Here is an 18,736-nt window from a genome sequence, read left to right as displayed (position 1 = left end):
CCTTGACATGTATACATTTATACAGTACATGATTTTTATAAAGAATGTTAAGCTAATGCTATTACTGTCCCGCAAATTCATGACCCAAAACGCCTGGCAATAAGAGGTTAGTATTTCAAAGTTACAAACAACTTCTGCCAGCCATATATATATATACAGTATACTATATATATATATATATATATATATATATATATATATATATATATAATGTGTGTGTGTATATAGTCTATTTTGATTAACAAAATAAACATTGTCACAAAATATCAAATAAACATAGTATCAAAACATAAAGCTTTGCTTATGTGAGCACAGCTCAGTGTGTGTACTTTGAAAATCCAACTCTTAGAAGTATTGAGATGTTCAAATGACATTTTATTGTATCCATCAATATGCCATTAGGACAATGACAATAAACATCTAATTCTGACAAATGCATGCGTTTGTTTTTAACTGTGTTTAAAAGTAGCAACAGTAAAAATAAAGAATCTTTGTCATTTACATTGCTTTGATATATTTATAATTTTGACTATACCAGGTCATATAATTATTCAAATCATAATAAATGATAATAAAGGAACCACAATACATACTCATTAATCGTTCTGTAATATTTATAGCTTTGAATGCACTTCCCTGAATAGCTATGGTTGTCTAATTGTCTGCATTGCTGCGAAACTGTTTCATAGATTTTGCGAAGTATTTCTGATGTTGACTTTGGCTGGTGTATCTGTAAAACTGCAAACGAGGAAATGAAACTGTTTTACAGTTACTTCTGCAATTGACAGGCTACTCTTCCCCCACATCCTGTCCTAATGGGTGAAACAGTTTGCCGCTTTTATATCTGACTTCAGTAGGCAGGATCATTTTTTCATAACATGCGGATTTATCAGTAGTATAAAAATATGTCTTATTCGCACATTATATATACCATTTAAACTTTTTTTAGACAAATGCAAAAAAGCATCTTGGAAGTTTTACAGGATCATGCAAAATGGTGAGTTTTACTAACACAATTTTCGACACTACTTATGTTTGCGACAGAAAAATGTGTCAAACATGTTATTGATACTGTTTTTGTATTAATTCTTAATTGATTAAAAGAGTAAGAAATTAACCTGTTCTTATCTTTTATTGCTAAGTATTTAGCCTTTTAGAGTGTTTGCTGTAGAACAAATGTAGTACATGTAAACTGAGAATTTTCCACAGTTGAAATTTTAGGGCTTTGGGGATCAACATTCAGTGGCTGGGTCATATCAAACAATAGTAAATGTACTTGGTTCAAAACAGGTTTATCAAGTCAAAGAAATGAACCACAAGTTATGAATTGTAGTCGATTTTAGTTTTTGTAAATATTTGATTTTATTTGACTTAAATGTGTTAGTTCATAGTGATCGTGACCAAGGATGCTTACAGTTTTTACAGTGATCCTACTTATCTAACCTGAGATCATTTAAGCAGTAAAGAATGACTAAAAACCCATGGGGTGTATTCACACTAGCTCTGTTTAGTCTGCTTTAATCAGACTCTAATTTGTTTGTCTAGAAAGTCCAATTCGTTTGGGGAGTGTGAATGCAAATTTGAATTTCAAAACGGTTTAAAAAAGCGAATTCTGAACCTCGGTCACGGTCCGGCTGAAGTGAATTCTGATGCAGTTGACAGGCAGTGTGAATGCAAGCGGATCGGAGACCGCGCCAAAAGCAGGAAGCGAACTGCAGTGCAGGGCAATCTGGTCAATAAATATAATAAACATAGACTCTCTGCTCTGCAGGTTAACGGGGATGTTGTGTCGGTTGCCATGGTAACAGGTCTGCGTGCCATCACAGAGAGTGAGAAACAGCAGAATATAAACGGTTTAAAGTTGTTTTACACCTGTTTATCAGCTTATTATTTATTTGCTGTGGTGCACTCCTATAATTGTTAAACCTTTAATAAATGACAAAAACTGGGCTAATGACCTCTTTTGTTTAAATGTATATCATCAAATAGGATTACATATTTCATATGTTTCATATATATAAATATATGAGTCAATTTTAAAGGCGGGAATTATGTAATATTAAATATTGACCAATATAAAAGAGCAATTTGCTTAATACTCTCTTGCATCTTGACAGAAACCAAACTGTTTATAGATTTATATCAAGAGAGAATACATATTTTACATATGAAAACATCAGCAATTTCCTCAGCTTTAATTTGAGCCATATTTATATACATCGATGAAGAAATAAGAGTACTACGATCATTTTTGTGACAGATTCTTACTCATCCCGCATTAGAACAGTCTGGTTTTGTGGACCTGATTCACAGCGTAGTAATGGCGCCTGCAGGAGCATCGCTAGCATTAGCGGCTAATGGGCAATATCCAAACTAGTAAAGTATATCAATGGAGAAATCCTACAACCCCTAAAATCTGACACCGCTCCATTTTGTTTACATTTTGTAAAGAAGGAAGTTGTGCTGGTCTTCTTCAGAGGTTTTGTGTCAATTCCTTCAGTAGTTCTTGGTGCAGCGCCACCACAGGCGACGGGGGGGGAACAGGTTTTTCAGTTAGTTTGGGTCGTTTCCAGTGTGAATGCGAACTACAGCAGCTGAGAATTAAACATATTTTGCAATTTTGGTCCACATATGTGCAGAGTCTAGCGGACTACCAGGTGTGAGAACACCCATAGTCTAAAGAAGACATTATCAAAGTAGAACAGTAATTTTAGCCGAGTCTAATTTGTGAACTCTTTCACCTGCTGGTTCCATTCTGACCTTAAAATTATTGCTTATTATGTTCAAGTCTTGGTTCATGTACACTGTGACAACAAAGAGTTTGCACAACAATTTAAATCCCATGTTTCTATTTAGTCAGCAGAGAATTAAAGAAAAAAACAATTTTCTTCAGGTTTTCTGAAAGGATAGAACCTGAAAGAATCCTCTTTCAGGTTCTCTTTCTATGGTTTTATTTGACCAATGAGCCACAGTGCTGAAGGCTGTATAGCTTATTTTGAGAGGCCCATTAAACAGGCTGTCTATATATATAGTGATAGTTTTAACAAATATGTATAAAAAAAACAAAAAAACATTACATTTTGCACATTTAACATTCTTAACATGATATATAGCCATGGATATACAGATATAGTTATCATTTAGCTATCATGATGTGCATCCAACAGCATAATTCAACTTACTCGGTTTGTTTGGGAAGAAACGTGAAAAGTTGTTTGCTTTTTGCTAGTTCTGGCTGGTTTGCTGCAATGATTAACAAACCACGGCGTGTTGCTCTTCTCAGCAGCAAAACTCCCGCACCCAACATAACTGACGTTATGCTGACGTTCATGGTATGTTTATGGACGGCTCGGAAAGACACGTTACAACAGGCAACAGATTTAATAGCTGTAACTACCTCTGGACAGGATAATAGATTTTTCTGAGTAATATTCAAATAATTTGTTTTCATTAGATACATATGAATCTTCTAAAAAATAAATGTTAAATGTTAATGTATGTTTAGTTTAGGGTGGATCATCATTTTAATTGCAGACATTCTTCCCACGAATCTACTTATTTTTGACATTTTTATTAATTGCTGAAGTGGATCAATTTCTTAATTGTGTCCTAATTTATTGATATGTACCTGTGTAGTTTATTTCTCTCTACTACTAAAAAGAGTGGAAATAAATAAAAACTGGGAAGTTCATCACAACAGGAGTCCATCTCTTCAGTTTAACATATTGCATAAAGGTCTCATAACATCCTTTAATCCACCATCTAATTGACTTTGTTATTCATTTCAGATTGCAAAGTGTTGGATTTATCTGCTTCTCCTTGGTCTGTGCTGCCATCTGGAGATCCAGCCTGTCGCCTGTAAACCTCGCTGGACAGCGCAGTTTCTATGTGATGTGACAACCTCCAATTCCTCCGAGGTCCAATTTGACTGCAGTGACCGCGCCCTAGAATGGGTACCTAGTGGGATAACCAGTAATGTTACTGCTCTTGACTTATCAAACAATTACCTGAAGACCATTACGGCTGATGCATTTTCCAACCTGATGAATCTGACTTGGCTCAGTCTCAACTTGGCAAACATGTACAAGAAAGTGGTCTTTAAGGCAAGCCTTAGAAACCTAACAAAACTGCAAGATTTGAAAATGAGTGGCAATGGCCTCGAAGAAATTCCAAGCAATCTACCTGTCAGTGTGGAAATCCTTGAGCTGAGCAGCAACAACATTACAAATATGAATCATACGAGCTTTGCCAGCTTACCAAACCTGACACAACTGTGGTTATCCAAGAATTGTTACTACTGGAATCCATGTGGCAAACCTGTGAAAATCCAAAATAACAGTTTTACCCACATGACCAAATTGAAAAATCTGGATTTGTCTTATAACAACTTAAGTAATGTTCCCAAAGGACTACCCCAGTCTTTAGAAATACTTAATGTGAGTTGCAACAAAATACAGTACATATTTAGGGATGATTTTTCTGGCTTGAATAATTTAAAACTTCTTAAGATAGAAGGGAACTGCCCCAGATGTGAAAATGCGCCATTTCCCTGTGTGCCTTGCCCAAACGGTTCCCTTGGAATTGACCCCTATGCATTTGAAAATCTGTCTGAACTTGAGGAAATCAATATGGGGGGAAACTCCCTAGAGTATCTGAATCCATTGTGGTTTAAGAACCTGAGGAAGCTTAAACATCTTCTCCTTTCATTTAACTTTTTACTCAGAGAAGTTACTGGAAAGGCTGAATTTCTGCGATACCTCCCAAGGCTTGAAGTGCTTGAATTTTCTTTCAACTATGCTTTAAAACTTTATCCTGAAACCATTAATCTTTCAACTGAGTTTTCGAATCTTCAGTCATTAAGAACCTTGCATATGCAGGGTTTGGTCTTCCAGAATATTAAACCGGATACGCTCAAGCCTCTCTATGAAATTAGAAACCTATCTGCTTTGAATTTGGGGACTAACTTTATTATTCATGCTGATTCCACTGTCTTCAACAAATTTCATCCATTGAAAATGATTTATTTGGCAGAAAACAGGCTGTATCCCACTCCACAGAAACAGCTTTCAAATTCAGTAGAGAGATATGTTCAAAGGTCAGACATCTCTGTTTCTTCATATATTGAACTTCCTCCGAAAGACTTCAACTTTGAATTATCCCATGGCCTTATAAAGCAACAGTGCTTTAACGCTGGACGGGTTCTTGTCCTCAGTTCAAATAACTTGTTCTTTATTTCACAAAAGCAATTTGAAGGTTATGGAGATATTGCGTGTCTGAATCTATCTAGCAATGGATTCTCTGCTGCACCAAATGGCACAGAGTTCTCATTACTGCCTAATTTGACCTACTTGGACCTGTCCTTCAATAAGATTGATCTGGCTTATGACAATGCCTTCCAGGAACTGAAGAAACTCGAAGTGCTAGACCTCAGTTGGAATGACCACTATTTTAAATCTTTTGGAGTAACACATAATTTAAACTTCCTAAAAAATTTGCCTGTCCTGAGAGTGCTGAATATGAGTCATAACTCAATTTCTACTTTAACAACAAAACAGATGCACAGCAGATCTTTAGCAGAACTACAATTTACACATAACAAGCTTGGAACTCTTTGGAAAGTAGGTGATGACTCATATAAGACTCTTTTTACCAACCTCACTAATTTGACAGTTTTAGATATTTCGTGGAATGACATTGAAAAAATTCCTGATGATGTTTATGAAAAGCTCCCTCGCAACCTAACTGAACTACGAATAAGTAATAACAAAATGACAGACTTTTCATGGGACAGGCTGACTTATTTCCATCAGCTTAAAATTTTAGACTTAAGTTACAATTTGTTGTCCAACATAGCAGATATTAAAACAGTTACTAGTTTCTCTTTGACTTTTCTTTATCTGACTCACAATCAGATATGTCACCTGGAAAGTTTCTTTTTCAAAGGCATGAAAAGCCTTGAGACTCTGAGCCTCAGCTCCAACAAGCTGGCTATCATCAATCAATCCACCTTCCAGCCCAAACCGGAGAATCTTAAGACTTTATTTTTACAGAAAAATCCATTTCAATGTACATGTGATTCTTTGGATTTCCTTGTATGGATTGGAAAACGACAAATAAGGATTCCTAGATTAACAACTGAGGTGAGATGTGCAATGCCATTAAAGGACAGGAACAAGCCACTTATATACTTTGACATTGATCAATGTGTAAATGACGATATGGCATTCAAGATGTACGTTCTCACAACATTCTTCCTTATTTTCTTCATGTTTGTGGCAACAGTTGCTCACTTATTTTACTGGGATGCTTCTTATGTCTTGCACTACGTCCAGGCTAAACTGAAGGGATACAGACCCTTGTCCTCACAGGAAAATATTTACGACATCTTTGTGACTTATGACACCAAAGATCCACGTGTCTCTGAGTGGGTAATGATGAATCTGCGGGTGAAATTGGAAGAGGAGGGCAATAAACTTCTTCCTTTGTGCTTGGAAGAGAGAGACTGGCCTCCAGGAGTCCCACTAGTGGATAACCTTACACAGAGTATCCAAAACAGTCGCAAAACCCTGTTTGTCTTGACGGAGGGCTACGTTAAGACTGGGGTGTTCAGACTGGCAATGTATATGGCCCACCAGAGACTGCTGGATGAAAATGAGGATGTGATTGTTCTGCTGATGCTCGAACCTGTCCTGCAACATTCTCACTTCTTGCGCCTCAGGAGGAGGCTTTGTGAGAAAAGTGTTGTGGAGTGGCCCAGGACTCCAGCTGCTGAGCCCTGGTTCTGGCAGAACTTGAGAAGTGTTGTAAAAGTGGATAATCAAATTATGTACAGCAAAACTTATAAAAAGTTTTTCAGCAGCAAGTAGGGATAAAGATAATAATTCTTGAGAATAACCTACTAATTGTTTGAGCATTTTAAACATGTCATTATTTCGTATATGTCATTGCGACTGTGATTCTTAGTAAATTTGATCCTGCACTTTTGAAGAAATAAAATTGAGATAGTACTGTACATGACCATGTTTTCATGTGTAGGTTAAAGAGGGTGGCTGTCAAAGGCAATTAGTATTTTATATCAAGAAATAAACAAATACATAATCACTGACTGAGTTTACTTCACGTTAAACCTTACACAGAGCTAACCTTACACAAGTGACCTAAAATTGTTTCTGTATATTTAGTTTTTCCATTGTTTCTGTTCTGCAGGCTGTCATGACATGAAAACAATTTAAGATGTTACTGTAGCTCATCAAACGGACCCACATATTTCACTTTAAGCTAAATATTTTTAATTTGTATAGGACCAATTCATAACACCTGTTATTGTAAGGCACTTTATAAATAAAAATAAACCTATTTATCAAACCATGCAGTCAAATTTGTTTCATTTTTGAAATTGGTCGTTTTCTGTTCTAGAAAACCAAGAATTGCATTAAGTCAAAAAAAAACACGACACTACTACATTAAATATGCAACTTTCTTTTGTACATTTCTGTTCATAATGGTTATTAAAATGTCTTTTAAAGCCTTTATTCTGGTTGTTGAGCAGCTAATGGCACACTAATGGCAATACAAAGTAAAAAAAGAAAAAAGTATCGACTTAATTATAAAACTAATCAATTAAATGGATAAAATGATGCAACAGATTCAACTTAAATACAATAATTGTGACTCAACATGTTCGTCTTGGAGTATCAGACTGGGGTTAATAGGTTTGTCATCATCATGATTGTTTCAGGGTTGAGTGGCTATCTGATTAATGAGTTGTATTTTTAGGTCTGCATTGTGTAAGTTTTGCTCATGGTCTTTGGTTTGCAGCATAAGAAACCTGAAAGAGTACATTTGGACTTAATTTTATGTTTTTCTGATATCTAATCAATATGCTAAAAAGACTGATCTTTGTCTTTTGAACATGTCTATTTCAAATTATGTTTGACACATAAAATACAAATGTTTATTTAATTGCTTTTATATTTTTGGGACTGTGAAACTGTGGGTCTACAGTACGATGATAATAATCTCTAAATTGTATGCAACGTTTAAATCTTATGAGTAAACCAAAAAAAAATATATGAAACGATGGGAAACTTATAAGTTTGTGCTGATTTAAATTTTGCCAGAAGATTTCAGAATCTTTGATTGCAAATGTTTTAAATAAAGTATAAATAAAATTTAATCATCAGTGTCCGTTTAAAATGTTTATTCATAGGTTGATCTTAAAATATTTAGGTTTATAGACTAAATACGTGCTTCGCGTTTTTACACAGCGTATGTATGTCCTAGCTGCATTATCGCATTGGTCCACATGGGGTCACAAGTGGCAAAATTATAAAAACTTGTCATCCTACCCATAAATTCTTTCATTAGACTTCTTCATGGTGTCTTTTGTCTTCTTTGTGAAGAAACATCTAGAATTACGACTACAATTTGCACAATTTTGTGACGTCTAGAGAAACTCACCGGACTTTTAATCACGTAATGAGACGCAGCTTGTGGTGCTAAATTAATGCTCTTTTTTTTCCCGTCAAAAAAGGCACTGCTTCCTTATATGAGCTTATGTTACGATATGGATATGTTAGTCATTTGTTTCAAATCATCCTAAATAATATAAATAATTTTAAACCAAAAAATATGGTTGGTTGACAAACGCAGCGTAGGCGTGACGTCACAGGTTATTAACATACTGGGCAGTATTTATTGAATGAACGCGCCGTCCATCCTCACTCTGTTCCTGTGACTTTGAGGATTTTTTTCGGTGTATCTACTGTGCCTACACGTTTGGTAAGTGACTTCTTTTTTTTTGTTGTGCGTCTGTGTGTAGAATTTTCTTTTTTAAAATCGTCTTTCAATTTTTGAAAAATAACTTGGTCCTTAATTAGTTTGTTTTTTAAAAATTATAATTCTGTCTGGTATTGTGACTGAAGCCATGTCAAATGAGTAGCCTCTTAAGTCAGGTGTGTTGAGCTGTAAGATTGTCAAACTTTGGTTGTTATCCAGGGTGCAGCTTTACTCGGTGTTCTGATTTAATTACTAAAACAATGACTGTTCTGTTTAGTGCTGTTGCAATCATGTCTGACAAACCCGACATCACTGAGGTTACAACCTTTGACAAAACCAAGCTGAAGAAGACCGAGACGCAAGAAAAGAACACACTGCCAACTAAAGAGAGTAAGTTCTACTCAGTAACTTTAATGCATGCATTTTAGTTCTGAGGTTAACTTTAACTCTTTACTCTGTTCCAGCCATTGATCAGGAGAAGTCGGAGTCATCATGAAGACCAGCCTCCCATGTGTTGCACATTCCACAAGCGTTGCTAACTTGAACCACTTCGCAGATGCATTTTGTCTTCCTGCACTTGCTAATCCATAGCAATGTCTACAAATTCCACCAGATGTAAAGAAAGTGGCTTCTCTTTAGCAAGGGATCAGCCCCTTGAATCCCTGCTGTGGAATGATTGCATGATGGACTTGCACTTCATGATCATTGTTGGCCTTTTATTGGCCAATTCTGAATCTCACTAAGCAAAGTGTGTCTTGTAAACCTTTGCATGCACAAGTTTCAATATGTAAAATAAAACAAACTTGAATAAATGGTGTACAGGCTTGTTTGCATGGCAATGTCCCAACTGGATTTCAATGAAAATCCAGATGTGTAAACTTTCTACAGGCTGTCAATTTTGCAGTATTTACTGATAAGTTCAACTTGAAGCATGAGGAATCTGCTGCTACTAACGGTCACATTAAACATTTTGGGTTTTTTCTGAAAGCCAAACCTGACTGCTCAGTGGGTAGGGTTGAAAATGGTCTGCAATACTGTGTGGAAAGGTAAAGTTAACTAACTGCAGCAGTGAAAAATGAACTTAATTTCTATGGTGAGGTTCCTTTTATAACAAGCCTTGTGACCTTCTCAAATTCAAACCACCAACTGGCTTGACTATCACTGGAAACCTAAAATTTACTCTGAATTTTTCACTATGCATGTAAGTGAAAATTGCTCTAGGGTTAAATGAAACTGTAGGCATGTAACTGAAGTTGCTTTTGGGTTCTTAACTGGCATTCATCAGATCTATCACTGAAGGCTGTGAAAACACTATTTTGTCTCATTTTCCATACTGAAGAATCAATACATAGGGAGATTACATCATGCTCTTTGTGTATTCACTAACAGCTGTGAAAGAATATGCTCTAAGAAAATGGAACATAGGTCATTTTTAGTCTGGGAAAATAACTATCTGTAAAACTGGAACACTGTATAGTTAACACAAGAACATCTTGCTGTTTAAGTGTAGTTTGGTCAGACAATGGTACCTCTATCCAACAATTTAATTTGTTGATCAATAACTTCATTTGTACACAAGTCAGTCATCCTGTTTATGCCAATGTTGCATGTGTGACGCTGCATCCAATGATCATGTGAGAACCTGCTAACACCAATGCAACGAAATGCAAATGACTCTGAAACAACACGATGCATTGATTGAGATGAAATTGGCAGTGTGCGCCAAGATTTCATCTGCTGTCATTCTAACAAGCACACTGTGCAGCTTCTGTAACAGAATGAACCTCAACACAAAGAACACTGATGCTTCTATGGCTGCATATGGGTTCTTACAGTACATAATGTGCTTCGAGAAAAGGATCCCAGTGGTACCACTCAAATGGCCCTTATAATGTAGATAACTGAGTGGCTAGAATAATCTCTAAAAGAGCTAAGAGGTTATGTTTTATAGGCAGCTTCTCAACTTTGAAACATTCAAAAATTATGTGTTAATACAATCTTAAACTTAAAAGGTGGCATTTTGAAATTAAAGTGGTTCAAGTTACATGTTACTGTGCTTTATCAAGTATCTGCTTATGTATTCTGTAGCTTGCAGGCTTTGTGAACGTGTCTGAGCTTTTTTCAAAGGCCATGCTGCCAGTGCTAAACAGAGGCTACAGTTGACTATTTCGTGGGAGGAAGTGATGTTACAGCAGAACTGAACAACTGACAGAACCTATCTTTGAGTCTGTGCTGATTTCTGATCTTTGGATTGATTTTGTTTTATAACCCCCCCTCGAGATCACATTAGTTCTTGAAATACTAGGACAATTGCATCAAAAAACATCTTTAAAGCACTTTTTTTGAGTTTAGTAAAAATTAGATATGCTTTGATGCCCATGGAAAAAAGAAGTCTTCAAATTCCTTGATTTTGATTTTAAATAAGAAACAAGAAAGTAAATCAGAAACAAGGCAGAACAACTTGGCCTGTTTCTTTCTACATTATGTCAAAGCAATAAGTAACTAAATCAACTTGATAAACACTGACTGAACTGTCTGACAAGGAAACAAGGCTCACAATTTATAATACACATGAATCAAAATATAGACACTAATAAAATCTAGCCATAGTTGCAGTGCAGAACCCTTTGCTCAATAAAGTTGGAAGTTCACACACATTTCACTGATATTTTGTTCCATTAACTGTGTGACTTTGGTCAAATGCTTTGAGTTTTCTTCCATTAAGTTTGGTCAGGAAGTGAGAGGAGGGAGTGAGAAGTGAGCTGTTATTGGTGTGCATCTTTGTGGGGTGTAATTATAGAGCAAGCATGCATGAGAGAAAAGGAGACTTTGACAGCAGCTTAGTTTGTGAGAAGTTCTGCCAAGAAACAGATTAAAATGTATTTGATTTTTATGAAAATCATTTGTATCTGTCTGTACGTTAGACAACACTAACATTTTGACTGTTTGCCGTCAAACATCTGTTTTTCTGAAGAAAGCTGCAGAGTGGCAGATAATTCACTAACATTTACAGTATATTGACAAAGTAGGCCACGATTGCAGACAATAAAGATTTTTCTTACCCTAACTTTTCACATGTCACATTGAGCAACTAGTGCCACTGATTGTTAAAAACAGCTTGATTGTGAATTTGTGGGAGCTCAGAAGTTTCATAGGTACGCAACAGGATGTGGTTAAAGAGCTGCAGAGTCACGCTGTTCATGCAAAACTCTTCAGTTTAATTAAGCACACAGAAAAAGACAAACGTTCTAGACGTTCAGTTTTAGAATCTGTAGATCTGGTTCTTCATTATTTAAATTCTACTTCTGAGTTTTTAAAGAGGTTAGAAGGTGAAAAGTATCACATCTTAAACTATACTATTTTTATTCAAAATGTGTTTATCGTTTGGAACAATGCTGTGACATATTCAATTAGGTTATAAGATAATAAAACCCTCATTTCAAAATCTGTGACCTTATATACTGTAGGTATATCATTCATTTGAGATTGTATCTTAATTTAGTTTGCTTGCACAATGCCTGTATTCTCCCCACTAGGAATTCTTCACTGGGATAGAAAAACTGAATGGTGATAAATCATCTGACTTCAACACATAAATCTGTTAGTTGATTCAGGTTTCATACTTAAAGCAGACTGAGGAATTTGATTACCTAACTTTGCTGCGTTAGTTCTGATCATAAGCACAAGTCTCCACTTGGTATAGCAAGTATTGCCAAAGTGCAGTTATTTAAAATTGTGCATACTAACTCTCTGGATTCAAAAATGTCTGTCTGCTTGTTCTGAATTTAACTGAAGTTCTAATTTGTCAACATTTATTGTCCTGTGCATCGATGTGGACAATTGTGTGAGAATTGCATGCGTGAATATGTGTACAGCTTAAAGTGGATCAGCGTATGCCATAAAGACAAAGTAATATAGTTATATAGTTTATGAACTTCTGTTATTTGTGACAGTTTCCCTATTCCCCAGTTGGGCTTTTCCTGCATGCTGCTCACTTATAACACAAAAGCCTCACTGACTTCTTCATGCAGCATTATGTGACAAACAACCATTTGTTTATGTGCATAAACAAATGTATCTATGCAACCTTCTGATCTGAAACTACAGTGTAAAATGTCAAGTCTGGGTATTTATTACCCAGCTGTACAGCGTAACTGGAAATTAAATCTTTCATTTACAGGCGACAACAGCGCTCTCTAATAACAGTACAGACATCATTTACACCTGTGCAAAGTAAAAGCAATACCAGCATGTCCTATCCTGTTCGGCATGCACTGAGGTGAGGTAGGGTCTCTTCTTAGGGGACATGGCTGTGTAATTACACCCCATACAAACTTATTTAATAGCGAGGGAATAATGGGCAGCTTTAAACTCTGACCTTTAAGCGCAGTGAAAACAGAACCTCTTTCAACATCAAACAAGAAACTAAAACCTCACTGTAAACCTATCCAGTCCTGTCGGAAGTCTTTATTATTACTGAGGCACTTGCACTGAACTGTGGATTCAAAATAAAACCTTCCACGAAACTAAAGATGCTTGAAATTACATCTTGTGTTTAACATCAAGAAAATACACAAAGCAAATCTGACAAGTTTGTAATGTTCCAGTTCTTAAGGTAACTCCAAATCATGCAGTTGTTTTCAGTGAGATTTAGACTTGGTCATTCTAAAACGTGAATGTATTTTGATCTAAACCATTCCATTGTAGCTCTGGCTGTACAGTTAGCATCATTACTGAAAGCCAGGTTAATGACTGCTCTCGTATCAAATCTTTACAAGTTTTCTTCCAGTACTGCCCTGTATTTAGCTCACTTCACCTTCACATTTACTCTTAACTTGCAGGTCTTTGCTGAAGAAAAGTATCCACTGCAGGGGTGGCAGTGGCTCAGGAGGAGCATTCTTGTTGTTTCAAACCGCCATTTCTGTCTAGGACACAGAAAGTTGTGTCCTTACACAAGGACAGTTGTGTCCTTGCACAAGGACACAACTACAAAGTTGTGTCCTTGTGCAACACATTTCACCATCCTTGCCTGCTGGTGTTGATCATGGGGCCCGATGATACCAAATGGAGGCCGCTTTTCTTTCAGTCTGCCCCAGGAAAGTTGTATCTACAATGTAGCTTATCGCCATAGTGTGGATTAATTTGTGGATTAATGATTGTAGAGTAAAACAGTTTGAAATCTTTGGATGAGATAAAACACTGTATAAATGCATGTCATTTACCATTTTATTTCCACATAAAAGTACTAAATTGTAATAAAGTTTATTTTTATTTCCTTCTTGTCTTCAATGAAGCTCAGAACTGAATATAAATAGATGCACCACTTTTGAGAACTACTTAAGATTTTTCTATCAACTTACATTAATGCACTGCAGTTTGTTGGTGTAACATTTAAATTCAAATATAGCACATTGTGACATGACAAAAAGTCAAAAAGTTAAATTACCTTTTGATGTCCCTAACACCTTCCTAGCTTGCTGGAAGTAGTAATGAGTTGTACATCGACCTTCTTTAGTTGCCTGGTATTTCCCTATCTGCCCCACAGGCAGACTTGGTAGAACTGCATCTACATTATTTATATGAATAAAATGTGAACACCCTGGGATTGAACAGAGAGGTTAATTTCCTCACAGTCCGAAAAAGAAGTGTCTGTAAATGAAGGCCTGAGTACCATGAGGACTGTCTGTGTATTTGATTCGGCCTCATTCAGAACCAAAGCACATTGTGCGTTCTGTAAACTATTAACATTCATAGAATGATATTCCATCCGGAGGTCAACTAATCTGTGTGGAAACTAGCAGAGGTTGGCTCATTTGAACTATAAAGAGGATTTGATGGTTTGACATTATGGAAGAAATAAATCAAGTAAGGATGCACACAGAATGTCATGCAGGGGTCAGTATAGTTGCCTCACAGCGAGAAGGTAGTGGTTAAATCAGGACTGGAGACTATGTGCAGTTTGTATGTCCTCGCTTTGCATGTTAGGTGTATACAAAAAGTGCTGGGTTATTTCTCTAATCAAGTGCTTGGCTTATGCTGTTGGAACAAATATTGGTAATTTTAATACAACATTGGGTCAAAATCGTTAGCCAGTTACAGAGCGGACTGAGAGGTGCCACCAAGGAACTCATCAGATCCCAATGAACCTCTTCTATTTGATAAAACAAGAAATGCTAAGATGGTGAAACAATGCTGTATGGCAGCTGTTTACAGTGTTGTATGCTGAATGTGAATTTTGTTATCAAAATGTAGTGTTTTTCAGTTAAACTTAGTCTCAAAAGACATGTAGTTGTTTAATTGTTTTACAATACTGGGAATTTCTGATGTAAAATTATACTAAAAGTAAAAAAAAAAAAAAACATTTTCAGCAAATACTTTTTTTAGTGCCCAAAGTTATAGTTTTCAGCACATTTTTCTGATTATTTATGAGTCATGTTTATGCATTCTTGTTTGATGCAAAAGTTGACCTAGTGTGCTGAGAAAAACCCATAGCTCAAACCCATCCTGTTAAATTAATCCAGTGTTGGATCCGTCCAGATTTAACAGTGAACTGTGTGTATAGTATTAACCAAAATTGGGATGTCTTCAGCCCAGCAGTCTTTAGAGAGTCTGTGGTTTCTACCCACAGTCTATATATAAGCAACTATATTCACTTGGGAGGGACATCAGAAATGCATATTAGTTATTCATCTTTTATTATGTTGCTGCCAGTAACTTGGAGACAATCACCAGCACCGTAAAACTCTGAGGTTGATAAAACTGGTATATAAAATGCAATGACAGGAACGCTGCCTAATACAAATATTTCTTGCTGTTGTTTTCCATATGACATTTGACTGATCAGTTTAGGTAAAACTTGTGATGTGTTTCATTTCCACTTTCATGTTGTAAAGCACCTCATTACAATCAGAGTCTTTGCAAGTTCCTGATTTAGCCTTCTCTTTTTTTTCAAAATCTAAGAACTTTAGTCAGCAGCTTCTTGTTGATACTCAGAATACACTGTGAATACTCAGTCAGGCAAGAAAATTACATATTTAGCCACTTCTACTAATGCAAGTGGAAGTCAGTTCTCTTCCCTGAACTGAGGCAGAACTTCCCGATGTGTTTAGTAAAGCACTTTATTATGCAACAGGTTCAATGCATCAATCTATCAGGCATATCTAACAGGAAGCAGCGATGAAAGCTAAAGACACTTCTTTTAAATGTGACTGTTACATAGAAATTGGTCAAATCTAGGCGCCAATGCACACTAAACAGTAGCTTCAAACAGGAAAGCATCTTATCTCTGATGAGCAGTGGCCCATTTAAAAAGCTGTCAGCATTGCCTGCTGTGCGTTCATTGCCAATGTCAATGCCCTGTGAAAGCAGGATGTGGTTGTGCATGCAGACTACTTTCAAAATAACTATAATTGCTTTGTCCTTTTATAGTAAAGACCTCGCCGATTGCATTAAGTCTCATAGTCAACAATCAAGTAAAAGAACATTCTGAATTTCCCATTCTAAAATAAAATGAGAGTAAGGTTGTTTAAAATATATCTTCAGTATCTGCTGCTCTTTGAAATGCTATCTCAAAGGTTTTCATCAGTGAGGTTTAGGAAATGATGGGGGGAGTGTTTCACTTTCACACAGCAAGTGTTGCAATACTTGCAGCACATGATAAAACTATAATACATAAAAAAGTCAAAAGCTAATTTTCTTTGTCACTTCTTGCAGAGGCAATATAAAGAACACTGCTCAGTCATGATACTTATATCCCTGATAAGTAAAGAGAGCCTATGCTCACTTTGCTGCAGAGCAATGTTCTGGTGGGAAAACGTTCATCCTTTTGATTGCAGCAAGAAACTGCAAGAAACACGAATCCACAAATCCACAGAGGACCAAGAAGTTATCATACTTCCTGTTTGAGACAGTGCAGTACTTTGTCTTTATTTTTTACCAGCAGTTCTTTAATTTACACACCCATGCATGTTGCTGTATTCTCAGCAAAGAGAGACCTCTTGTGACAGAAGAGGAATAAAACAAAATTCCACAAAGACAATGAATAACAATTAAAATCTAACCCTCTAATTATGTGAATAAAACACAAACTTAAATATCTCTATTCTCAATGACCATGCTGTGAAAACTAAGTTATTTTAAGTGTCCAAATATGTCTTGTAGTTTCTTCACTAAGTCGATATTCATTCCATACAAAGAGAAGATCAGTCAAACAGTCTTGGTCCAGGTGGAGCCCCTGCACAGATGCTGCCTTAATTGGAGATATAACACAGAAACATCAAAGCCACTGCCAGTTTTGTAGTCTTTCTTTGATTATTCATTCAATTACCTGTCTCTCACCTAAATCAGTGTGTAAAAAAAACAGTTTTGCTTTAATACTGATATCTTTCAAGGGAGAGGTCATACATTTTAAGGTAAATTCTGTCCTGTCTTTTAAACATCTTTTTTATTCAAAACTTGAAGTTTGATCCAGGACATGTGGGGGCGCTGTTGTGACGATCTTCCTGCACTTCAATGTACTGTATCTGAGCAGCTCCATTGTACATGAAACACATGCCTGAGATGTCAGTGATATAGAGTTCAATTTCAAAATAGAAATAAAAGAGGCTTTTTTTTTCAAAACAAAAAACAAAACAAAACATGGATTGCAAAATTATGGACAACTGTAATTTATAGATAACTGATTCTATCACTGCACATAATGTTGTCCAATATCACACAGTACAAAAAAAACAACAACAAAGTTTTGATGTGAAAACATGACCTCTATTTAATCCCTCTGACCATCCTTCCATTTTCTGCTACACATAGTTTGATTATTGCCTCCTTATATGCTTCTTCTTTTTTCATTTCCTGTCACATCTAAATATTTCAGAGCATAAAACACAATAATTTGACAAAGACAACTTTGGTAAATAAAATTTGTGCAAAAGTCAATTTAGTATTTCAGTTGAATTTTGTCTTTTTAGCCATTTATCATCTGAGTTGCTGGAATGCTTTTGATCACTGCTCTGTTGCATAACCATGTGTTTCATTGTCTTCTCAGTCCACAGAATATAAGTCTTGGTGATCACCATGATGTTTTTTTTGTAAAATGTGAGACTGGCCTTTGTTTTCTTTATGAAAGAATCAAATGACTTACTCCAGCTACTAAAACAGGTTGTTATGAAACATTAATTTGACAAATAAGATACATACATACATCAAATTGCAAATGCTGTCTGAATTATGAATTATCCACAGTAAAAATAGTATAAAAAAACACACACACCTAAACAATAGTACATATGTTTAAAAAACTACTACATATTTGGACATATGATAGAAACAGAAACTAATATGATCAGACAAGGACATCATAAAGTATTGAGCCCCATAAATCCTCCTGTTCCCATAGATTGACTTTGTCTTTTTGTTCATAAACAATTTGCAATTGTGATCAGTAGTGATTTCTCATATCTTTGTCTTAACAACTCAGAACATAATTTTATTTTAACAATAAAATAGTCTGAGGGGTCGTTCCAGTGGCAGCGCCTGGTCATTGCGCTTCAGTATCCTGTGCGCTTTAGTTTTTTTCCCTTACTCAACCAACCTGAAACAAATGAAGGTTAATTAGCAGGCCTCTCCATAACTTTGCCATGCTGGGGCGACAGGGGAACCATTTTAATCGGTTATGTTGAAGCAAAAACACCTCTTAAACTGTCTGGACCTCTGTCTTTAAGCTCTGTCATGACATAGATGTTTGATTTTGTGTATATGGGTGAGTCTAGATCAGCAAAAGAAAAAAAAAAACATCACAGGTGCTACAAAAGATTAGCAGTTTTGTGAGCTGATGTCTTCAGACAGGAAATGAAACACAGAAACATTTCAACAGCAAATCCTGCAGGTTTCACATTTGTCTGGTCATTTGTTGAGTGAACAAACAAGCTGGACCAGATGTCAGAGCTCTGTTTAGAAGTGT

At 36.0% G+C, this 18,736-nt stretch overlaps 2 protein-coding genes across 2 annotated transcripts; both read left to right on the top strand.

Moving 5' to 3' along the window:
* Nucleotides 1-231: 231 nt before the first annotated feature.
* On the top strand, nucleotides 232-8,091 carry tlr8a (toll-like receptor 8a). The gene is made up of 2 exons (XM_032567544.1): nucleotides 232-997; nucleotides 3,789-8,091. The coding sequence occupies exons 1-2, from the start codon at nucleotides 995-997 to the stop codon at nucleotides 6,864-6,866; spliced, it is 3,081 nt and encodes a 1,026-aa protein (XP_032423435.1). The 5' UTR covers nucleotides 232-994; the 3' UTR covers nucleotides 6,867-8,091.
* Nucleotides 8,092-8,680: 589 nt separating this feature from the next.
* On the top strand, nucleotides 8,681-9,601 carry tmsb4x (thymosin beta 4 X-linked). The gene is made up of 3 exons (XM_032566641.1): nucleotides 8,681-8,781; nucleotides 9,056-9,168; nucleotides 9,243-9,601. The coding sequence occupies exons 2-3, from the start codon at nucleotides 9,069-9,071 to the stop codon at nucleotides 9,272-9,274; spliced, it is 132 nt and encodes a 43-aa protein (XP_032422532.1). The 5' UTR covers nucleotides 8,681-8,781; nucleotides 9,056-9,068; the 3' UTR covers nucleotides 9,275-9,601.
* Nucleotides 9,602-18,736: the final 9,135 nt, after the last annotated feature.

This window comes from Xiphophorus hellerii, chromosome 7 (genome assembly GCF_003331165.1).
Source record: "Xiphophorus hellerii strain 12219 chromosome 7, Xiphophorus_hellerii-4.1, whole genome shotgun sequence".
Taxonomy (NCBI): domain Eukaryota; kingdom Metazoa; phylum Chordata; class Actinopteri; order Cyprinodontiformes; family Poeciliidae; genus Xiphophorus; species Xiphophorus hellerii.
This window is presented reverse-complemented; position numbering and strand designations above follow the sequence as displayed.